Source organism: Apodemus sylvaticus, chromosome 23 (genome assembly GCF_947179515.1).
Source record: "Apodemus sylvaticus chromosome 23, mApoSyl1.1, whole genome shotgun sequence".
Taxonomy (NCBI): domain Eukaryota; kingdom Metazoa; phylum Chordata; class Mammalia; order Rodentia; family Muridae; genus Apodemus; species Apodemus sylvaticus.
In genome coordinates, this window is record NC_067494.1 from 12,198,143 (window position 1) to 12,223,032 (window position 24,890).

Here is a 24,890-nt window from a genome sequence, read left to right on the forward strand (position 1 = left end):
GTCCACTATGAAGAGGCATGCGCAGCTGCCGGGACCCCTAAGAAGAGGACCTTGGAAACTCACAGGAGAGATTCAGGCCAGAGCGAGAAAGGCTGAGGGTCTTAAAGGTCTGGGATCCCAGAAGAGCCGCCTGCCACTGCATCCAGGGCCGGAGGCAGCAGGTCTGCCTCCCAGGTCTTCTACTGAGAAGGAAGCTCTGACACCAGAGAAGACACTCCTTTGGGCTGAGCCAGGCAGGTATCCGTTCTTTCCAGTAGCCTGTGCTAGCCTCCCAAGATACTAGGCACTCTCTGCCGTCTGAAAGCAGCTTTGTTACAGAGCTAGACGCCTAGTGAATTCCTCAACAGCACGGAACACCGCCCTACTTCCACCTCCTGGAAAAGCATCACGCGGGAGTGTGGAGATTTGTCACTTTCTAACACAAGACTGGTAACAACACGCTAACAAATGAACCAGTCAGAAGGCACACTGTTCACACACAGAACAAGATGATCTATCTGTTCCCGAACACAGGCATCCTTTCCCATCCTCAGTTCTTTTCCCAGAAGGGGAAAAAAATTGAGATACTTTCTCACTCATTAGCCCAAGCCAACCTGAAACTCATAGCAATTCTCCTGCCTCAGCTTCCCAAGTGCTAGGATTCCACCAAACTCAGAGCAATCAATCTTAAGTGGTTCTGCTTTTTGGTCTCCAATGACATTAAACTACACAATATTTACAAGTAAGTGTACTTCTGATTTTATGAACTTCAAATAGCACGTATTGGCTTCCTGCAATAACGATCTATACTCTAGCACACTTTCCCGACCCTGTTACATCTATATTTTACCTCCAATGTCTTAGGTTACATTACTATATTAAGAGTCTTACTAGTTAAAGGTATAGCTTTTAAAAATATGCATTAAATTTTCCTCTCTTGACTCCTCCATGTTTGCCATTAGCAACCCATTTCCAGTCAGTAAGTCGAGGAAAGGTCTAGAGCTATGAACCCCCGTTCTTTCCCCATCCCAACTAGCCATTTGATCACTATCTACGACAAAGATAGCAATTCCTAAAGACTAGGGCTACTGAAGTCTCTTCTGCTAATACTCAAGAACTGGTCGTGGACTGAGCTAACACAGGTTGCCAGCCCCAGACAGACAAGAAATTAACAAGGGAAGAGGAAGGAGGGGAGGTAAAAGCTAGGAACCAACGCTATCACTAGCTCTTCAAAAGGTCAGTTGGAATTTCTCAGCATTTGTAAAAGGAGAAAATTTACCTAAGAAAACTCAAGAAGTTCAATCTTACCATCCCCCCCCCCCACACACACACCTAAAGCCTGCCGCACACTATACAACCATTCTGTTCCCTGAGTTCATGTCGAGCCCCTTCTGTAGTGCCAGGCATCATGGAATAAATAAATTCAGAGTTGAGGAAGGAGTTCCTGAGCTCGGGGCCTTCAGGAGTCGGCCAGCTGTGGAGCCAGACAGCAAATCGCTGGTTTCAGTCCTGGAGATCTCCCTCACTTGTGTGGGATAGAGGCGATGAGAGAGGAGAGGCGAGGTGGGAGACCGGAAAGGAGCCCCGGAACAATGTGTGCGCTGGGATTACAGCGCCTCTCTGCTACTGGAGAGGAACCCACGGCAGCAGTGAGGCTATCAGAAATCCTGAGCTGCGGAGTCTGAGGTTCAAATCTCACCTCTGCCCCGCACCTTCTGCGGAACCCTGAGGCTGCTTTGGAATGTCTGTAAATGTCAGCATTTTCCTCAGGGTACCCGGAGGATACGGACAACGGGGCATTAGTCATACTTTCATTGTAAAAAAGTCTGTACTTCTGAGAGAATGAGGATAAGGAGAGTGACAGACAGCTCAAGGCATATGCCACACTGCTGAACAATTTAGTGCTTCCTTGGAGAATTAGAGTTGATTAGACTTGGCGGTGAAAATGGACAGACTGTTTTGTGTTCCGAGTTAACCCCTAAAAAGCAATAACTACCTTGTTTTGCCTTACTCATATCAGACATACTTAGCAAGATCTATCATGTGTGACACTAACGAGCTCTTCAGACGACCATGGCTTCCCGACAGTAATGGGCTCAGCCAGTGATCAGTCAGTTTGGTAGAGGCTGTGGGCTTGAGAGGTTCATCTCCACAGCTTTGTCAAGGCAGAAATTGATGGTGCGTTGTTTCCCTTCAGGCTTGTTGCTGTTGTTGCTGTTATGCTGCTGCTGGTAGTGATGGTGGTGGTGGTGGTGGTGGTGGTGGTGGTGGTGTGTGTGTATGTGTGTGTTTTGTATGTGTGTGTGTGCACATGTGTGTGTGTGTTTTGTGTGTGTGTGTTGTGTGTATGCATGTGTGTGCATGTGTATGTATATGTATGTGTGTGCATGCATGTTGTGTGTATGTGTGTGCATGTGTATTGTGTATATGTGTGTGTGCATGTGTGTGTTGTGTGTATGCATGTGTGTGTGCATGTGTATGTATATGTATGTGTGTGTGCATGTGTGTTGTGTGTATGTGTGTGCATGTGTATTGTGTGTGTGTGCATGTGTGTGTTGTGTGTATGCATGTGTGTGTGCATGTGTATGTATATGTATGTGTGTGCATGTGTGTTGTGTGTATGTGTGTGCATGTGTATTGTGTGTATGTGTGTGTGCATGTGTGTGTTGTGTGTATGCATGTGTGTGTGCATGTGTATGTATATGTATGTGTATGTGCATGTGTGTTGTGTGTATGTGTGTGCATGTGTGTGTTGTGTGTATGTGTGCGTGTGTGTGTGTGTGTGTGTGTGTGTGTGTGTGTTCTATCCCACCAGGTCAGTCTTTTGCACTGATGTTGGAAATCTGAATTCAGGCTCTCCTGCCTGCACAGGAAGCTTGTTACCCACTGAGCCATCTCCCAGGTCTATAGGCCTGTGTTTTGGTTTTGGTTTTGCTGTATATTTGCAAATAAAAATACCTGATTTGGTCAGACTTTCATATATTGATAATAACTGCCTTTATTTTTTCTTTTCTTCACAAGCCGGTAAAAATACCAACAAGAAACAGTCAGCAAGAGCCAGTCTCCTGGCAAGCCGCAGCATGACTGAGCACACAGTAGGCTCTCTGTTGACTGCACTGACTAGTGCTTCTCTGCGGTCAGGCATCAGCCAGAGCAGCCGCCCCGTGGGGAGGTCAGTGTTTGACGGTGATGGTTTTTATTTCAGTAAAGAAATCGTATGAGTCCTTGGCTCCTTCTCTTCCTATCCCGGAGCTCTTCATCCCCCCGAAGGGCAGGTTCAGCTCCCTGATGAGCCAGCAGTTGGTCCAGACGAGCCCTGCCTGAAGTTTCCTAGCCACCCTGTGGACACGCCCCACATCCCTTGACCACACTGTGGCTGCCAGCCCGTACTTAACGCTGTTAGCTCTCGTAATTACTTCCTCTTCGCCATCGAAAGGAACGACGCACGTCACCGGACCGAAGATCTCCTCCGTCATGCAGCAGGACTCATCCTTAATGTCTGTTATCACCGTGGGAAGCATGAAGTAGCCCGTCTGGTTCCTGAGCGGAAGGGTCAGCTGGTCCACACCCTCGCCACACAGAATCTGGGCTCCCTCGGCGTGAGCTTTCCTTACGTAACTCCTCACCTGCGGGAGGGGAAAACCGTAATTACAAAACTCTTACCGTTGGGCATTTTACACACATCAGCAGAAACATCAATGTTTTCTAATGATCGGAAAGCCATGTGTGGTCACTGCGAAGGGATGTGGGGTTATCTTACCACAGCGGCAGAGCTAAAGGCAGAGCCGTTCCCAGCAGAGTTCGCCTATTCAGCCCTCCTGAGAAAGGCAGCCGACTGTTTCAAGCCTCAGTACCAGGCACTAAGATAAGAGACTTTACGAATGTCACTTGTACCTCTATGGGTTACTTTTATCCCCAAGTTGCTCACCTGATCAATGTGCCTCCAAAGGTGGATAGGAACCAAGCAACTAATAAACACTGAGGCCTAATTCACACTCAGGCATATCCTGTAGTTAGGTACACAACTGTATGTGTGTGCACTTGTGTGTGAGTGTGAATGTATAAATCTGTGTATATGTATGGCTGTGTGTATGTCTATGTGTGTCTGTATGTCTGTGTGTGTGTCTGTGTCTATGTGTGTGCTTGTGCGCGTGTCGGTGTGTGTCTGTGTGTCTCTTCGTGTGTCTGTGTGTGTGTCTGCGTATGTGTGTGTGTGTCTGTATGTGTGTTTGTATGTCCATGTGTGTGTGTCTGTATGTGTCTATGTGTGTGGTTGTGTGTGTATTGCTGTGTGTCTGTGTGTCTGTTCGTGTGTCTGTGTGCGTGTCTGCGTATGTGTGTGTGTCTGTATGTGTCTATGTGTGTGCTTGTGCATGTGTTGCTGTGTGTCTGTGTGTGTGTCTGCGTATGTGTGTGTGTCTGTATGTGTGTTTGTATGTCCGTGTGTGTGTCTGTATGTGTCTATGTGTGTGCTTGTGTGCGTGTTGCTGTGTCTCTGTGTCTATTCGTGTGTCTGTGTGTGTGTGCGTATGTGTGTGTGTGTCTGTATGTGTGTTTGTGTGTGTGTCCATGTGTGTATGTGTACTTTGCAGGGGATAGAAGTATTTTCACTGCAAGAAGTGGGACTATGCCCTATGATAGGTGACAATGCCCTTATTAGACACCGCGGGCTAACAAGAGAAACACCCAGTGCCAACACCTATCAGAGCTGTTGGCCAGCGAGTCCTCATATTACAGACTATTGCCTTTGCTCTTGCTTGCCCTCTAGAATGTGACTGTCACTAAAAACATCCCATACTTGAGTCACAGAACATGGAGGAATGAAGCTGTTATTGATATGCAAACATCATCCCTACTGACTAGCTTTCATAGTCATGGAAGGTACTGTGCACACTTCAAGAGGAGAAAGATAATCATCAGGACTATCCAGATGTGAGCCCTGCAAGCTACAATAGTGAAGTGCGCAGAGAGATATGTCCACTGGTGCAGTATCAGCATAAATATCATGGGAGTAATCAACTATCTCCCAGTTGGATTTAAGGTCTGCTCCACAGAAATGGAATCCTTATCTGGTACCATTATTAGGGTCAAGAACTTGTGGCTGAACAGGCCATAGCCCTAGTGGATAACCTGCAACTATTATTTTGTTGAGGAGACATAACACAGAACTAAACTGAGTCTCAATGATTTATTGTTATACCATAGATTAGTAGATTTCTCAGCCCTCAGCAGAGAAGCTCTTTTCTTCCAAGATGATGATAAGTGACACTTAGATCCAGGACTCGTTAAGGGGCAGAGAATGAGAAGCTGACGTGTGCTCAGCCCTAAGTGGGGCATCCATGTCACAGCATCTCCTGGGGATCTTTGTAGAAGAGGGAAGCAGAAAGACTGTGAGAACCCGTGGATAGCCACACAGGAATAGTGGTTTCTGGATGGCACGAGGAGACTGCTCATATGAACTCACAGCAGCTGTGACGACACACACAAGGCCTCCACCACAAACTCAAGGCAGATGAAATTCCAGCACAGAGAGAAGTAGGCATCAAGTCCCTCCCTTAGCTGAGTAGCTGTAGGTAGTTGATAGCTGCTGCTTGGGGAGAGAGAGAGAAAGAGAGAGAGAGAGAGAGGGAGAGAGGACGAGGGGGAGAGAGAGACAGAGAGAGAGAGAGAGATCTTTCTTAAGTGTGTAGCACCCTGGTGGATTGGCCACACTCCAGTGGACAGCCATACACCCAAGAATACATAGACGACACACAGGACTTGATGCAGTAAAACCTGAAAACAAATTTGGGTGGGGATGGGGTGGGGATGGAACTTGGAGGAATTGTGGGGCATGGTGAATCTGATCAAAAGATATGTATGAATTCCTCAAAGACTTCATAAGGGAAGAGGAGGAGGAGGAGGAGGAGGAAGACGAGGAGGAGGAACAAGAACAACAAGAAGAAAAAGAAGGAGGAGGAGGAGGAGAGAGCTCTAATTTTCAGTCTTATTACTGATTATACTCTAAAAACAAATGCAGGTGATTCAGCGTTGCTGATTATAATGTAAAATAAATTATGTCATAAGCTAACCCGGTGACTCGGAGATAATGACGCAAGCACTTTCTCGAACAGAGGCTGGGTAATCGAGTTTGTTATCCATTTGGTGTCTATGCTGATTCATCCAGCAAGAAAAATGTCCAGAACCTATGTGTTTAGACCCATACTTAAGTTCTTCCAAGTACTTAAAGCCAAGCACCAAAAAGAAGATTTTTAAAGAAAGTAGGTACCTTGAGTTTAAGGTATACAGTTCTAAAACCCAGAACCATTGTGTTACCATGATTCTTCCAATGAATACTGACAACTGCTGTATTTCTGGTGATTTTCTAAGGCCTCAGGACACAACAGTGAATAAATTTGACTACTCTCTGCTCAAGGGGAGATGGTCAGTAAGAGAAGAAGTACACATTATGCATCAGGCAGCATTAAGAATCATGGAGAGAGCTGGAGAGATGGCTCAGTGGTTAGGAGCATGTGAAGATCTGGACAAGGACCTGGGTTCAGTTTCCAGCACACATATGACGGTTCAGAGCACACACACACACACACATACACACCAATGGCACACCATCATGTCTAGTATTCAGTGCCTCTTTCTGACCTCTTTGGGCAACATGCATATAGATGGCGCATAGGCCCACCTGCAGGCAAACACTCACACACATAAAACAAATGTCAAACAAGAAACATGAGGAAAAAGTAGAACTGAAGAGTTGGGGGAATTCTGGGGAGTGAGGCTGTGTTTAGGCTCGGCTGGAAAGCTCTCTGTCAGAAGGAGCCCTTTACTTGAGGATGGGGAGGAGAGACTCAAGCGAGTGTCTGAAGGGTTTCCTTTCACTCTTGGTCCATGAGAAACAGTTTCCCATAGCTGATAATTTCTCAAAGTTCTGATGTATTAATGAGTATTAATATCTCAAGTTCTGATACATAGAACTCTGCGGATACTGAGCTTCTCTTTAAGATTTGATTTATTCTATTCACTTGTGCATTGTATTCGCATGTGTGTGTATGTGTATATTGCAGATATGTGTGCCCATGGATGTCAGAAGGGGGTGTGGGCCCCTTGGAGCTAGAGTTACAAGCGTTTGGAGCTTCTCAATGTGGGTCCTAGAATCCAAATTCAGACCTAATCCCACTGAGTGACTTTTCTAAGACCTGAATTCCACCCCACCCCATCTCTGTTTCTCTCCCTCTTTCCCTCTCTGTCTCTCGCCACATATCTCTCTCTTGTTTTTTTTTTTTTTTTTGAGACCAGGTCTCACTATGTAGCTCTTGGCTGTTCTAGAACTCACTATGTAGACCAGGCTGGCCTTGAACTCCCAGAGCTCCACCTGCGTCTGACTCCTGACTAACCACAGGTGTGTCCCTCCACACGCAGCCTCTGAGTTTCGCTTTAATTAAGAACGTTCTGGAATGTAAATGACAGAGACTCACTCACTTTCTCCAAATGTGCTTTACTTATCAAAGCGCCCATGTTGGCCGACGGGTCAGAAGGAATGCCGACTTTCCACTTCCTGGCGGCTTCCACAAACCTCTTCAGAAAGTCGCTATAGATGCTTCTCTGCACAAAGACCCTGCTGGTACAAAGGCAGATCTCCCCCTGTCAAAAGTGGAGACAACAAACAAGTTGGGGACATTCATCACGGATAGACAAATGCCCGCATGGTTTTGATCACCTGCCGTGTATCCGGTGCTGGTCCAGGCAATGAGAGCCAGCTCTTGACAGGACCAGCCCCACCCACACGGAACACATAATCACACAGGAAGACAGACAAACAGACATTCACTACACGCTATGACTTCAGAGTTATCAAAACAATAGAAGAAGATTAGAAATGATAAAACTAAGAATTTCAGTGAAAGAATTCACGGGCAATATTTAGAGACTGCCAATTTGAAGGGACTCGTGGTTAGCATCAGGGAGCTAGGTAAGGACCAAGAGGAGAGAGGACTCGATGGTAAGAGGAGGGAACCGGCTGTGGCCTGAGGTTGGTGTGGGTGATGAAAGATGTGAGTGGAGGGGCGAAGGGAAGATGAGGTTGTGGTGGGGCAGGCCAACACTCTCAAAGGCTCGGCAGGAAGTTGCTTTACTCTCAGCATCATGGGAAGAAAGCAAGAACTTTTAAGGCACAGTTATGTGCTCAGATTTACAATCTCTGTGTGTGCATATGTATGTGGTGTGTGTGTGTGATATGTATGTATGTGTGCATGGTGTGTGTGTGTAATCTGAATGCATGTGTGCATGTGGCATCTGTGTGTGATATGTGAATACATGTGTGTGTGGTGTGTGTGTGATATGTGAATGCATGTGTGTGCGGTGTGTGTGTGATATGTGAATGCATGTGTGTGTGAGACATGTGTATGCATGTATGCATGGTATGTTTTCTGTTATGTGTAAGCATGATGTGGTATGTGTGTGTGATATGTGTGCATGTGTACATGGTATGTGTGTGATATATGAATGCATGTGTGCATGTGGAATGTGTGTGTGATATGTGAATGCATGTGCGTGGTGTGTGTGTGATATGTGAATGCATGTGTGTGCGGTGTATGTGTGATATGTGAATGCATGTGTGTGTGAGACATGTGTATGCATGTATGCATGGTATGTTTTCTCTTATGTATATGCATGATGTGGTGTGTGTATGTGATATGTATGCATGTGTGCATGGTATATGGTGTGATATGTGAATGCATGGGTGTCCATCTGTTTATGCATGAGAGTAGTTATGTGCATATGGGTGTATGTGTGTATGCATGTGTATATGTACCATGGGCATGTGTGTGCATGTGTACATGTGACCGTGTAGTGTGAGTGTACACGTGGAAGGCAGAAGCATCCCCAGAACTGCCCATTGCTCAGGAGTGATTCTCCTTGGGTTTCTTTTTGTTGCTTCTTGGTTTGGTTTGGGGTTTGTGTGTTTGTGTGTGTGTGTGTTTGTTTGTTTGTTTGTTTGTTTAGAACAGGATCCTTGCAGAGGCCTAGCGTTCTCTGAGTAGACCAAGATGCCGGGGCACTGAGCCAGAGGATCTGCCTGTCTTCATCTCCTCAGTCCTAGAACGGCAGCGTGTGGCTTTCATAAGTGGGATCTAGACTCATCTCAGTCTCATACTCGAGTGGCAAGTACTTTACCGACAGATCTGTCTCCCCCGGCCCAGAGATTTACAGTCTTAGATGCTCATCCTTAAAGTTGTGTAGAAAACAAAAGTTAGAGTGTGGGTGAAGAAAAATGTTCCAAAAGCTCAAATAAATATAAGAAACTCATACAGAGGAGGCAAGAAGCAGAGAGAGGAAATACCATTCCACTGGATTCAAAACTCTTAAAGAAGTATGGCACACACACACCCCCAAAGTGTAGAAGGCCTATATAGATACAATAGAAAAGTAACGTTTTGGAATATTTGGAATGTGTTAATCATAGAACCAACAAGATTTGTTTATAGAGCAGACATAGTATAAGGAAAAGAGAACAGCATAACAGGCCTGAGCCAAGCTTTGGACCCTTTTCCACCTTGGATGGAAACCTTCTCTGTGGAAAAGCAAACAGGGACAAAGAGAAGAGATACTTTTCCTGTGGGCGGAGAGAGAGGGCTAATCAAGAGTCCTGCTGTGGGCGTGTTAAATCCTGAGACCTGCAAGACATCTAAAGAGAGGTGCTGAATGCCCAGGGCAATGATCCTGCTGGGTTTTTGGAGAGAAATATAATCCTAATTGCCATTTAAATATAACATTGTCATTTATGAACCACATCCTAACATTTCAAAGCAAACTGTATGAACGTGTATGGAGGCACAAATATTGATATCATTTTCATCACATCTATATTTGATGTTCACAGTAATCCTAGGCAACAGGATGATTCCAATTATCTTGGTGTTTATACAAAGGCTTATTGTCCAAAACAAGCAGCTAATGTTCTGAGATAATGAATTCTTTCCCAACAGGACCACTATCAGGACCACCTGCCTGTGTGACTTGGAAGATGAGCAAACACCTGTTGGATTCATTTGCATAAGTGCCTTATGCAAAAGAAGGACATGGTGGAGAGAAAAGTTTTAGCAAGCTTCCCATCACTTGGTGCTAGGAAAATATAGGTCACATTGAGCCCAGAAACGATGACTCCAAAGCAAGCCTCATTCACTGAATCTCCACGCCATGACAGGCAACTGATTTGGGTATTTTCTCCATGAACGCTCTGTGGTCTGCTGGTATTCTCAGTCCACGATTAGAAAATGGAATTTTGAATTACTATATGCTCAAGGCCATCCCGAGAGTTCACCCCAACCTTGCTGGAAGCCAATGATCTTCAATTAAGAGAGAAATATGTTCTGTCTGGAACTTATCAATCAGTGAAGCAAATAAAGCAAGACACAATAGTTTGCTTAAAATCCAACTGACCCTTGGCTTGAGCAGACCCTTTCTTCCATTGATACCTTAAAACATCATCCCCCAAAGAAAGGTTGGATGAGCCAACCCAAATCCTAAAAGAATCCTGGTAGATGACAGCCAGCCCACAGTCTCTATCTCCATATCTCTTAGATACCTTATACAATGTGCCATCCGAGTTTCATTTACTTCAATTCTCAGGGAGTTTGTCCTTCTTGTTGTCCTGAAGAGTTAGTGGTTTACTTGACATCTGCTCAGTTTGACGATTACATCAGTTGTGTTATAACGTAGACTTGTCTATCAATACCCAACCAATACATTTCTAGCCATCATCTTTGTGAATGATGGTAAAGGAAATAACTGTCATTTCGATTATCATGAGACTATCAATTGAAAGCCACGCTTCTCACTAAACATTCACAGAATCCGTCTGGAACGTGGCAGTGTTCAAATGATTATAAAGGTAAAGAAATAAAGGCCCTGCTCCCTCTGTGGGAACCTGCTGTTCAGTTTGTCTGGTCTAGTGTTCTTAATCCTCCAGGAGGCTGTGCCTCTGAAGAACCTGAAAAAATAGAGCCCACACACAGAAACACCTACAATGTGACAACAACAGGAGTCACAAAGATGTCCTGCAGTCCTCTGTCACTCCATGCTCAGGAGCTTAATTTGGAAGGACACAGGGAATGGGAACTCAGTTCGTGCAGGCCTCAGCGATAGTTTGGGGAGAGAAGAAAATCTACTGTCAATCGGACACATGGCTGCAAGGAAGAGACAGGCAGCGGTGTGAAGAAATAAATGGAGTGGCCGAGAGTAGCACAGTCGATGCCTCTACTGTGGAGGCACTGGGTAAAGTTGTGTGACTTAAGATGAGGAACTTGACAGAAAGGATTCTGTGACCCTACCAGGCACTCCCCACTGCAGAATAGCTCTGTAATTGATCCCACTCAGAAAAATAACAGCCCACTGCCAACCCCCTGGTCTTTGCACTGTGATAAAACTGACCCAACCAGACAGGGCCTTCGTGGGCGGGGCTCACACCTGGTTAGTAAAGCTGGATCTGACGGTTGCTGGGATACAGTCCTCCAGGTTGGCGTCCTCAAAGATGATGGCAGGGTTCTTCCCTCCCAGCTCCAGGGACAGCTTCTTGCAGTGGGGGGCACTTAGCTGGGTGATCCGCTCAGCTGTGGGCTGACTCCCGGTGAAGGAGATCAACGGTACCTCTGGGTGAGACACAAGGGCCTCGCCAGCCCTCGGCCCTGTTCCAAACACAATATTGATCACACCTGCTGGGACACCTGGATGGGAAACGAAACCAGCGGTAGTAATTCTCCCAGGGCTACTGCGGATACCCGAGGTGACATGGAGACTCTCCTCTGGGTGTCTCAAGGCCGGCATGTGGGAATGGGGTGGGCTGCTGTGATCACACCTGGCGATTGTATGACTACCTCAAGTTAATAACAAAGCTGGTCTACGAAGTCACCTCTGCTTATAGAATCTACCTGCTGGGGTTCTCTGGATGCTTTGGCCTGGAAAGATGCACCAGGGTGGGGACGTTCTAAGGAACCCTATGATTTTGGCTAAGCTTTTGGGGCTGATGAAGAAGTACCGACAAGCAATGCAAACTTCATGTAGAGCAGGGGCTGGCTCCAATGTGGTACCCAGAAGTGTAGACCAAGGTGACTGTGCTACATAAGTGGATGTTTGAATCTGTAGCAATGCGAAGAGATCAACTCTCATAGCTGACAGAAGCAAGAGTAGGCTTCCCAGAGGGATGATTTTGACTCAAGATCTTGTGCCGTTGGTTATATACGGCATCACTGCAACTGAAAATCACATGACAAATACCAAGAACATACAAAATGCATGCCTCAATCTTACCTACTGCAAGAGCCTATGGACCTAAATTTACATGTATAAATTTACATGTATACATTTACATAATTTCAGGATTAAACTCTTTTGTGTGTGTGTGTGTATGTGTTTGCATGTGTCTGTGTATTCATGTGAATACACATGTGTGCACATATATCTGAGAGTACATTCATGTAAATGCATGAGGATACATATGTGTGTGCACAGGTGTCTGAGGGTGCATGTTTGTGCGTGTGTGTACATGTGAGTGCACATGTATGCAGATGTGTGTGCATGTGTGTATGCATGTGTGAATACACACTCAGACACATGTACACACATGTGGATGCATGTGTCTTCTCACAATCTGGAAAAACACATCCCTCCCTTAGAAGGGGAGATTACAGATGGGTTTTTGACCTCACAACCCTGTAAGATACTTACTATTTAGTATTAGCTCGCTTTTCTGATGAGAAATGCAGCAAAGTAATGATAATCAGTAAATCTGGTCAGAGCAGGTTAACAAGTGTCAGCGGATGAGTGAACCAGCCCGCGCTTAGCGGTCAGTATCCACACAGAAACAAATTTGATGGGGGGAGAAGTTTTACATGGTCCTGTTGTGTTTGTCTTGAGGTCCCTCTGTCTCCTCAGGTGACTGTAGCAGGTGCAGCAATCCTGCGTGAGAAGTTTTAGGAACAGCCTGGCAGCTCCTGTCTCCCACCCGACCCCCGGTTGGGCATCTCTCTTCAAACCAAATCAAATCTTCAAGAATGTGATCTTGAAGTATAAAAGATGCCTTCACACTAACAACCCAACATTATCCAGAACTCACTTCCACGGAGCCACCACATAAACCTGGACAATTTGAGGGGAAGGTGAAGACTCCCATGCCCCCCACACCGCCACCACCAAGCAGGTCCTTAAAGGAGATGATGGGAAGTCAATATTGTCTGTTGGTGCCCAGTCTAAGCTCTATGCCTGTGTAGTCCCTGCACGAGTCTATCGAGTCTAGTTTAGGTTGAAGTTGGTTCATATTCACAGATAGAAGAGCTCCGTGTGCCATGTAGAAGAACTCGGTCCTCAGAGCAAAGAAGATTCTAGAAGGACAGCCCCTGACAAGACAAAAGCCAGGTCATGTTTCCCACCATCCATCCTTGAGGCCTGCAGCTCCAAAGATGGACCATAGCCTTGGGCAGATAGGAGAGTAAAGATGTAAGCGGAGTCTGTTAATATTAATAAATCCTGAATAGTACAATGAACTGAGTTGTGTCTAGTGCTTACTGTGATATTTTAACAGAAGCTGGGAGAAAACACAGGAACGCTGTGTATGTCAGCGTGGGACAGTGAGCTCATTCCACGGGCCGACCGATTTCCACACACATTATCATTCTGAGTCTTGAGGTCTGATGTTCATGTGGTAAGAGGCAGCAGAAACAAAATGTTTGCACAGATATCTACCCTCTAAGCTTGTAAGGGCTTCTGGTCACAAGAGAAGAAGAACAGTTTAGTTGGCACAGAGAAATTGCAAAATGAAACCAGGGTAAGCGGTTAGCAGATAAGGCAGGAGCACATGAAGCCACCAGAATGAAGCCCTTTTAAGAACCAAGACTTGATGAAGAGGCGAAAGAATTTTAAACTTAATGGAGCAGGTTAAAAACTGCTGAGAAGGGCTGTAAAAGCTCTCCAGAAATAAGATGTAGTGCCTCGAGAAAACAAGGACTATGTTGGAATTCCCAGAGAGATATTTGCTGCATGCTTCTCCTCCGTGGCTTTGTTCTGCAGGATGACTGGTCGAGTTTGTAGAGACGCTAACGACTCCAAGATAAACACCCAGGATAGACGGTCGCTCAGCTTTACCCTGCTCTCACGCCCTCCAGTGTGCAGTGTGGTTGAATTCCACATGTATGATTCACACATCAACCCAATCCCAACGGGAAACCGAGGGCAGTTTGAGCAGCGGGGCAATGCTCATTGGGGGCGGGGAGGGGAGGAGCCTGGGCGATGCTAGCCCAGGGAAAAGAGGAGGAGACTGCCTCGGAGTGACGACTCATTAGCTCCCAGCAAATGAGAGAAATGGTAAGCAAACTATGGAAAATGGAAAATCCTCATGATGAGGGTGAGAGAGAGAGAGACACAGAGACAGACAGACAGACAGACAGACAGACGTTAGAAAGGAAAACATCACAAATCAAGATCTGTTCAACGTCTGAAGCCGCGCAGAAGCACGCATATACAGCACGCCCCTGTTCCTACCCGGGATCCAACCAGAGTGAGATCTGCTCTGCCTGGATCCGAGAGGCTCGAAGGCCCACGGTTGAAGGCTTGGTCCTCGCGCCACTGTAGTGCTATGTTCGAAGGGACATTTTAAGAGCAAGGATTTAGAAAAAGCTCAGTCACTGAAAGCATGGCCCAGAAGGGAATATGATGGCCCCGGCTGGCACTTCCTCCTCCTCTGTCCTTCCCGTCACGAGGTGAGCATCTTCCTCCAAGACATGTTCCCACCGTGAGGTACTTCCTCACAACACATCTAGGTATGATGGGGTAGGCCACCCATGAGACTTGTAAACATCAAGAGAAAACATCAATGTAGGCCGATCCGTCTCAGGTATACACTGCGATGACAGAAGCAGCCCCTCTCCCGCCCTACCACGGGGACCTGCAGTCACAGCGCTGGCAGGACAAGGCTCATGTGCACAGCAAAGGCTCGGTTTTGCAGAGATGGAATTAGAATGTTGTCTGTCCTAAGGAAGGAGGGCAACATTCCAGGAAATGGAAGAGATAAGCACAGTCTCCAGCTTCTCGGGGCCTAGGGTATCTGTATAGGTCACCTCAAAGGCTGCAGTCAGGAGGCCTTATTTCCCAAGGCTATAAGGACCATTCTCTAAACAAGCCTGGATTTAACCTATCATCAGCATCCTAAACAGCTAGCTCGTTAGATGCTAACATGCATTCTTTTGCTTCTGAGGCCTCAAGAAGCAGGGGCTCAGGAGAAAGGAAGAAACAGACTTCTACCTGCCGCCATTCTGTGGAGGCAGAAGCACCCGGCAGTGCCTTCCCTGTGTCAAATGCAGCAGGCACACCGCATGTTGACACAAACAGACGGGGAATATGTCTTTCTCCGCTACCCAGTCATCTTTACCATCCTAGCTAAGGATCCTGACAGAGACATTGCTAGCTGGGGTTTAATATCAGGACAATGTCAGGCTTCTCAGTGTAGAGTTCTATCCCACGCAAAACCAGGAAGTCCGCACCTAGGCGTGGACACTCAACTGTTAGCTGAACGGATGAATTGCAAATGGCGGATGCTGATAAGATGTGATGTCCCATCTGCTTCTGTGTGGTTCCGAAACAGGGACAAACTGGGTATGTAAATGTAAATCCCTTGAAAATGTCTGAATCTATCAGGCATGGTTCGACTACACAAACGCCAGGAATAGCCAACTTCCAAGGCTAACTAGTAGCTTGAACTTAAGTTTAAAGTGACTACATGAGACTATCTTGAACTAGTTGGTGCCTTTGATGTGACCAGGTCCCCCTAAGCCTTCAATATTTACTACAATGCTCTCAGTCTATGGGGTGATGCTGTTGTTTGGTGACACCCCTATGGGGTTAAAGACACAAGGGGGTCAATAGAAGAGACCCCTGCTGTGGACAAAGGCACGGCTAGGAAGTGTCAGGCTTATGAAATGTCAAGACAGCACTGGAAACAGTTTGGTTTTGGGTGAAGATTGCTTCTAACACTCCTGCCCTAGCTCCGCGTGTCTCCTCCCTATCCCCACATCCTGTTACCTGCTTTATCCAAGAGTTTACAAAACATCCATGCGGTCACAGAAGTCAGCTCACTGGGCTTGGCTATCACGGTATTCCCGGCAGCGATGGCTGGAGCGATCTTCCAGGTCAGCAGGTAGAGTGGTAAATTCCAAGGGCTGATCAAACCAGCTACGGGGATAAGAAGCAAAGCTCGCACGATCTGTCTCAGAGACAGACAGCTCGGGGGAATTCCTCACAGAGTTCTCTGCTGCTCAGAAAACCCAAACTTTCCTTTAAGCCAGCCTGGGAAAGTTACTCTAAAACACCTTACAAGCAATTCCCCACACACAACAGACATTTACCCCATACATTTACCATCCTCTTGACAAGCTACAGTTATCATTAGGAGCCATGACACTATGAGTTTCAGGGCCGAAGGTTTGTCAGTGTGTTCTGAATAGAATGCATATTGAAACCTGTAGCCGGATCTTTCCTTTTTGAAGAAAGCCTTCTCCCAGGGCAGAATTAAGCCGTTTAGTTGCTCTTTCCTGCTGGACTTCTCTACCTCTGTCTTTAGCCTGCTGACATTACAGCTCAGGCATTGGTGAATTACGTATTCAACAGGCACAAAATAATTCTGACTCTGTCCCCACTAGGGACTGGCCAATGGTTACGTTGATGGACACTGACATACAGACAAGGAAATCTACCCTGGCAATGTAGAAGGTCTTAAAATCAAATCTAGTTTGATGGATAACAATACACTGATCTTTTTGACTTTGTGCGTGACACAATATTATCATCTACCAAGTTCACACTCAAGACCCATGCCCAAAGAATCTCATGGTATTATAAATAACTTATAATTTCGTATATTTCACCCATTCACAGCTATTTTGAACCACAGGTTGGACATGACTGAATGCATCTCACTGAATGTATCTCAATGAAGTATTTTTTTTAAAAAAAGATGTATTTATTCATTTGTTTATTTATTTATTTATTTAATCTGTATGAGTGCTCTCTCTGCATGTACATTTGTGTGCCAGAAGGGGCATCAGATCCCATTACAGATGGTTGTGAGCTGCCATGTGGTTGCTGGGAATTGAACTCAGAACCTCTAGAAGAGCACTCTTAACCACTGAGTCGTCTCTTAGCCCTCTTTACAAAGTATTCTTAAACTGTCCACTTTCCACCCTTAGCCTATACAAGTTCTCCCTTATGAATTGAAAAATAGATTTATTTTATTTTATATTTTTACCCTGTGGAAGTAAGTATATATTTTATTGTACTAAATTTCCCATAGAAAAATGGTAAATGCTCTTTCAGAGTAACAAAATGTATTCACAACAAAAAAAATGTTCAGATGCTTCTTAGGAAATTAAAATTTTCCCAGGATGCCTTGGGAAATCATTTCTGGAGGGTTCAGAGAATCAAGAGAGTGAAAGGTTTCATTTGCTTTTCTTTTGTAATCCTTGGTGTTTCTTCTCAGGGGAAACAGCGACATCTGCTGTTTATGCTTAGTCATTACAGACATTTAAAAGACAACAGCGACATCTACTGATTATACTCAGTCATTACAAACACTTAAAAGACAACAGCGACATCTACTGATTATACTCAGTCATTACAGACACTTAGAGGACCAGGCAAATAAAATAACTTGGTTAATGCTTATTTACTAGACCACTGACCTTACTTGAAGGGCTACATACTTATTTACTGAGTTTTTTTTAAAGACAGGGTCTTGTGTCATCCAGGCTGATTCCAAACTCACTGTGTAACCAAGGATAACCTTGTACTTCTGAGTTTCCTGCCACCCCTACTCTAATGCTGGGAATGAGGCAGCACAGCCAGCTTACTAATTTACTCAAATTTCTTATTTATTGAATCATATAAAGATGAAAGAGAACGAATGTCCCAGCTTTTCAGAGTACTGAAGTATGCAGAGGCCGCAACCCTGAAGCCCTAAGGAGTGGCACTGTCTGGATTTGATGTTTTCTTATTCTATTTACAAGTAACAAGGCACTCCCGACATGCCCTACTGCAGTGATCGTCCAGGACAAAGTTTCTGCAAAAGGGAGAGAATTTGACACGATGAGAATGAACTAGAAATCATTTTTTAAAGCCAATGAATTTTCAGCAAAAGTAGAAAAAACGACCCCCTGTGTTTCCTTAGTGGTCAGCGCCTAGACTTTTCTGACCTTTCTGATGCAGGTCCTCCTGGGATGCCACCTACCAATGCCCACCGGGGTGCGAACGGTGTAGTGCATACAGTCCAGGTGGCTCATCTGCGTGCACTCCGATACGTGGTGCAGGATGGAGGAAGCGAAGAACCGGAAGTTCACAACAGACCGAGGGATGTCCACGGTCCTTGCGAGCGTGAGGGTTTTCCCTGTGGAAAATGAACACCGTAAAATGTCGGCTGGGCGTTTCCCGTGCAGTCTTCCAACACCGCACGCTCATTTCCAGCCCGCCCCAGGCACTTGTTCACCGCACATGCGTGGATCGGGCGATGAAACATGAGGCCTGAGGTTGTAGAACGAGGTGGAGGTGGACCTACGACGTCTCTGGGAACACCCCAAGCTTTCATCGTGAATGTTCCAGATGCCGCCGGTCCACGCACACGGGCGTTAGCAGCTTTGACATGACAGGGTTGGAATAATGAGTGTTAAAATGACTGTGTGCGTCCTCAAACATCCTCCAAACACATGGACGAGCCATCGAAAGGCCGGGTGAGAACGCTCAGCACAGGATGCTGGTTTCTGCATGGAGCGGGGTGGGTGGTGGGGGTGGGTGGGAGGGAGAATCTTTCTTAAACTTCTCTCAGGTGATTCTCAATGATGAAGTACGACCAAGAGCATGAGCAAAAGAAAAATTGTCCTTTCCTTTCCCTTTTCTTCTTTCCTTTGTGCGTGTCAGGTGTGGAGAAAGCGGGAAGGATGATCAGACTATCACTGTCTAGCCTGGCTGCCAGGACTCACAGTCCCCCTGTCTCAGCAACCCGAGCCATGCGATCTCCGGCAAGCACCACCACGCTGACTCTGAAGAGATCCTCTCTAAGGGCCTGTCACCAGATTTCTAACTTTAGGTTGACTAATGGCGGGCGTATTTCAACACCACACGACTCTTCCTGAAAGACACTATGAAACCTGTAGATATCCAGTCTATTCCTCTGCCCTTTGGGAGGGAGGGAAACCATGGGACGGAATAGTGGCAGTACGACAGAAAACGGGGTGCTCCTCATACTGTCTAGCTCGCTGACTAGAACAGGCGGGCAGCACGGCCATCCCTAGTTCCTCCTGTCTCCCCAGTTCATACTTCCTGTAGACTCTTGTAGCTCCTTCCACCAAACAGTCAGAGTGTGCTCCCCGTCTGTGCGGTGGTGAGCGGTGATAGGCAGCCTGGACCCGAGCTCAGATTTAAAACCCCGGTGACCCAGCAGGTGACTATTACCTGCAAGGAACAGTGTTTGGCCACGCCCCATCTTGCCCCTCCTCCTGTTACTTAGCTACAGCCTCCCACCCCCCACCACCACCATAGAGAGGTCTGTGGCCATCAGTCATGAAGGAGCAGCACCAAGCACATGCAGATAAGGTATCCCCAAGCTCTCAGACCAAGCCAAGAAGTACCTGCTGTCAAACCCTGACACACCCCAAAACTGTATATAGGAATCCAATCTGGAAGAGGAACTACTCTGTCCTCTGAGAGCTTTGGTCATAGATAGCTGTAACACTGCTGCTTGGGAAGAGATCTGTTCTCCCAAAATGCCACCTGAAGCGCCCCTGTGCTCCTCGCTGGCTAGTCAGCCTCTTGTCAGCCCAGCCCGGCGCGACTCAGTGCAGGATGATGAGGCGTAACTGAGAAACAGAAGTGTAACCAAGGAGACAGAATGGAGCCAGCTGCAGCAGCGGAGGAGGTGGGGCCAGAGATCTCCGTGGAAAGCCTACGGCACACAGGCCCAGGCCCGCCATTTAGCTTTGGGCTCAGCCACTGACTGATTTGTTGCAGTGGGCAGAGTATGTCAGCCCCAAGGCTTGGCCTCCCGGAACCCTCACGCTTTCGCTTCCCTCTCTGCTAAAGTGTTGAGAAGCAAGTGTGGAAGCTGCCTTGACACCTCAGACATGAGGTGTCATGACTCACTTGCCCCGAGTGTGATCCATTTTACGAAAAGGCAGCAGATTATTTGACAAACTGGAATGGGGGTTCTAGGAGCCCGTATCTAAGTAGTACACCACAGCTTCCATAAGCATCTGGTAAGGCACACCTGTGCTCACACCCAACCCCTGTTGGTAAAGCATCTTCGACGGCAGACAGATCCTGCCAGAGACGCTGCCCCTCACCTTGGTCTTTAGATTCTGCCTGGGCCAACTCCTCCAGGGACTGCTCCAGTACATCAGCCAGCCTGTTCAGGACGAGAGACCGTTCCTGGGGACTCCGGGACGACCAGGCAGGGAAGGCCTCTCTGGCGGCCACCACAGCAGCCTCGATCTTTGAGGAGTGAGCCAGAGATGATTACGTTAGCACTGTTGTTTCTGAGAGGCATTTGAAGTCCAGGCTCCCTTCAAACCTGATGACCATTCTGCCCAGTCTCAGGGATTCAATGCTAAATTACACACAAAGTAGACGACACCGTGTTCATGTAACCAACAAATAGGACTGAAAACCAAGGAAGGGATGTGTGTTGCCTGCCTCCCACTGTCCTTAAGCAAATCAACCATCTGAGTTCTGAGCCGGAGCCACCATGGGCTCTACGTGATGGACAGCTGACCGTGTGAAAGTCTTTCTTCTGTTCTGCTGACTCCCTTAGGAATTTAGCCTTAGAGCCAGTAGCAGGCCAGCTCACATGCCACAGTACCGTGAGACTGGACCAAAGTCTAGTATGAACTTCTGACAGTACAAGGACAAGCTAGAGCAAGCCAGCCCAGGTGCCAGAGATGGAAGCGAAGACCTCAAGGGTGTCGGAACAACTGTTCACCTGACTCCTCTGACTGTGGATAGGCAGAACGACTGTTTCAAAGGGTGGCCTGTGGACTTAGGGGAAAATACCTGTACATCAGAAAGCTGACATAGGATTGTGAGTTGTCCCATTCAATGCACAACAGCAGAGGCACCGGCAGTTTAATTAGGCAATAGACAAAAGGTATGAGCAGATAGTTCACAAAGAGATATATAACCATGGTAAATAAGGACCTGAGAAGATGTCCAGTCTTAGTAGCCACTGTGCATGAAGCCAATTTTCACACTTTAAAGACTCTGGGCTGCGAATGTGGCTCAGTGGTATTTTCCTAGAATGTCCAATGCCCTCTGTATGACCCCCAGAACCACAAAAAGAAGTGGGGGACAAAAAAAAAAAAACCCTGGCACTCTCAAATGCTGGGAAGGATGCTAAGAAAGGAGACCTCTCATCCACTGCTGGTGGGAGTGAGAAAGGCGGGGCACCCTGGACAGAACCTGACAGTGCCGAACCTATCCCCAACTCCTACAAGTCAGTAACACCCTCTTGGAAATTTATCCCAGCGAAATGAACATTCATTTTCATGCCCCACCCAAAAGGTGTTTGTATGGTGATTGCTACAGCCACAGACTGCTAGTGAGCAGCTTCCCTGTGCTGGGTGAGGGGCAGCCCGCTGAGGCTCCCCTGTGCTGGGTGAGGGGCAGCCCGCTGAGGCTCCCCTGTGCTGGGTGAGGGGCAGCCCGCTGGGGCTCCCCTGTGCTGGGTGAGGGGCAGCCCGCTGGGGCTCCCCTGTGCTGGGTGAGGGGCAGCCCGCTGGGGGGCAGCCCGCTGAGGCTCCCCTGTGCTGGGTGAGGGGCAGCCCGCTGGGGCTCCCCTGTGCTGGGTGAGGGGCAGCCCGCTGGGGCTCCCCTGTGCTGGGTGAGGGGCAGCACGCTGAGGCAGACGCATGCCCTCTGCACCCTTCTTTGCACTATGGGGAGCAAGCTGCAGCTCCACCACCCAGAGATCTGCAGAGCTGACAGAAGTGCAGCCCTCTGCCTTCGCCAGGGCAGCTTCTCATTTTACTGAACGGGGATGTAGGAGGGGCTAAGGCTACATCTCAAAGGGATTGATTGAGAGGCAGCCATTATACATACACACACACATACACCCCTCATACACAACCACACACAACCATACACACACAACTACACACACATACTACACACACACAACCACACACAACCATACACACACAACCACACACACACCCCTCATACACAACCACACACAACCATACACACACAACCACACACACAGACACACACACAACTACACACAAACACACACAGACACACACACAACCACACACAACCACACACACAACCACATACACACAACCATACACAACCACACACACAAAACCACACGCACACAACCACATACACACACAACCGTACACACAAAACCACACACACACACACACACAACCACACATAACACACACACACACACACAGCCACCCCAGCAGCATGTAGTTCTAAGGTAGGTCAGATAGTCAACCTTCAAATTCAGAGTCAAAGCCGTAGACAGGAGCTGGGGGTCAGGAAGGGAAGCATGCATCATCTCTCCCAAGGTGTCTAAAATGCAGCCATTAAGTAATTTGGGAAGACTGATTTTAATTTTAAAAGATTGAGATTTCTCAATCATTTCCCAAAGAACATACTGGTTTGATCTAGTGTGGGATAAGAAAGTTGTCTAGACGTGCCAAACTTCCAAAGCTCTTAATTCAGAGCTGACCGTTCATGAAGTTGCTGTGTGACCATTCATGAAGTCGCTGTGTGACCACGCCCTAAGGCTGTCACTGGCACTTGGAGTACCCAGCTCAGTCAGTTACTCTTGGACTCATCTGCATATCCGAAGGAATATAAACCAGTTCACAAGGTACTTAGCCCTTCTCCTAACCCCAGTACTGAACCCCTGTGAAAAGGTCTTTTGACCCCATCGGAGCCTCGACCCAGAGGTTGAGTTTCCTTGCCCCGCCCAAGATGAGGCTCTGTTGGAAAGGGAGTGTGGGGCTTCCAGGATAAATACAAGAAAACAGATGCCCTCTTGTGGCCAAAACGTGATGCACTCAAAATGCATCTGAGTGCTTTTCTGACCTCTGTGGTTCAGTTTAAGTCCACAGGCTGTAATATCTGTTTGCTCTGTACACACACACACACACCACACGCATGCACGCACACACGCATACACATGTGCACACACACACATGCACACTCACACAAACACAAAATTTGGCACATATCTTGTAAAGTCAACAAAAACATAGCTTTTGCAAAACACAGAATATTTGCAAGGTGGATTGCTGAGAAAATTAATCATACATTACTTGTAAAAGCAAAAATGTGTTTATTCTATTTCCTGAAGAAGTGCCCGCCAGCACCACATTCCCCCTGCATCTCCTCACTTTGGAAACACCAGGAGATGGAGATGAGAAGCCTTGGTCTCATGCAGTTTGGGTCACTGGAAGCAAGCGAAATTGCTGGTTACAATGTAACTACCAAGTTGTCTAATATTGGTAAACTTGGGTACAGAGTCTAAAGTTGGTTCTTTCCTCTGGAAGACAGATTCAAAGTTTAACAGTGAAGAAAAAAGTGAACTTTGAAGAAAAAAAAAACAACTTTGCATATAAGGTATATTTACATAGGAAGATTGGAATTTTATTATAATTGAGTCGTCTGTGCCTTGAAAAGAATAAAGGAGAAGCAGTTTGCATTTGGTAACCACACACACATCAGTCACTCAGCACACCAAACATTTTTTTTATTCTCTGTGCACTAATTCATAACGTCAAATATATTTCGGGCATTTTACAAAATTCCCCAAGTGATTTAATTCTTCATAACTAAAAAAGAGAGAACAAGGAAAGAGAAAGGAACATGAACTATCATTTTTTAAGGTTGTTAAGTAGAACGAAAAGACATGAGAGTTTAATTTTCAACCTCGTTACTCAAACGGCTGACTTCGTTTCCCTAGGTATTTTCAGGGATACGAGGAATCATCAGATGATAGTCTAAATTGAAGTATCAGGCCTTCGTTTTGCTCCCAATTGAAGTTTTCAAGATGTACTATTATAAACCCATAGGCCCAGTGGGCACTTTGTAAAGAGAAGGATGCACTCCTATTGTAAGAGTTCTTTTGAATACTTAGTACTCTATAACTCGTATGGTCTGCCTGAGAATTACAAGCATTAAAACCACTGCGCCCACAGCTAACAACTTTCTCTTGAACATAGTAGACTCGGAGCCCTTCCGGCTCTTCCCTGTCCAGTCATATGATAAATTACACTCTTCCCTGTCCAGTCATATGATAAATTACACTCTTCCCTGTCCAGTCATATGATAAATTACCTTATAAACTGCTACACTCTCCTTCACCCGCACCCTTTAGTTTTAGAAGACAGTTGCCCACAATTTGTCAACACAGTAACATTTTTGTTTCGTAAGTGAATAGACTCACCTCATCTTTCCCACTGTTTGGTACTTTGCAATACACTTCCCCCGTGGATGGCTCATGAGAATCTATATATGAGTTACAGGGTAAAAATTTTCCACCTATAAAGTTCTCCAACACCAAAAGTTCCCCTTTTCCAGCCATGTTAGGAGAATGCTCTCGGCCTGGACAGCCGCTCTCCGTGACTGCCCTCAGGACTTTGTTCAGACACCCTAATCTCGTTGTCCCAGGCCCAGCGTCCTCATTTGCATATCAGGAGGAGACCTGATGTCCTCCAGAACATCCCTCATTCCAAACTCTCGACAGTTCTTGAAGGCAACTGATGGTCCAGTCTGAGAAATGGGTACTGCGTTCAACTAACACCAAGTTACCCATGCACAATGTTTTCAGATTCTCCTTTCCTATCAACTGTGTGTGTCTGAGATGACGTCAT

At 46.6% G+C, this 24,890-nt stretch overlaps 1 protein-coding gene across 1 annotated transcript; it reads right to left on the reverse strand.

Moving 5' to 3' along the window:
• Positions 1–2,977: 2,977 nt before the first annotated feature.
• On the reverse strand, positions 2,978–24,637 carry Aldh8a1 (aldehyde dehydrogenase 8 family member A1). The gene is made up of 7 exons (XM_052169474.1): positions 24,464–24,637; positions 20,349–20,496; positions 18,245–18,400; positions 16,045–16,194; positions 11,443–11,699; positions 7,456–7,617; positions 2,978–3,605 (listed from the first exon to the last, which is right to left on the reverse strand). Exons 1-7 carry the CDS (start codon positions 24,599–24,601, stop codon positions 3,153–3,155), a joined length of 1,464 nt encoding a protein of 487 aa, XP_052025434.1. The 5' UTR covers positions 24,602–24,637; the 3' UTR covers positions 2,978–3,152.
• Between the last annotated feature and the right edge of the window lie 253 nt (positions 24,638–24,890).

Excerpts from the sequence above, each read along its gene's own strand:
- Aldh8a1 (XM_052169474.1), bottom strand. The coding sequence starts at position 24,601 with ATGGCTGGAAAAGGGGAACTTTTGGTGTTGGAGAACTTTATAGGTGGA. Across the intron at positions 18,401-20,348 it reads GGCAGAATCTAAAGACCAAG|GGAAAACCCTCACGCTCGCA; the intron begins GTGAGGGGCAGC and ends CATTTTCCACAG. Across the intron at positions 11,700-16,044 it reads TAAACTCTTGGATAAAGCAG|GTGTCCCAGCAGGTGTGATC; the intron begins GTAACAGGATGT and ends TTTCCCATCCAG.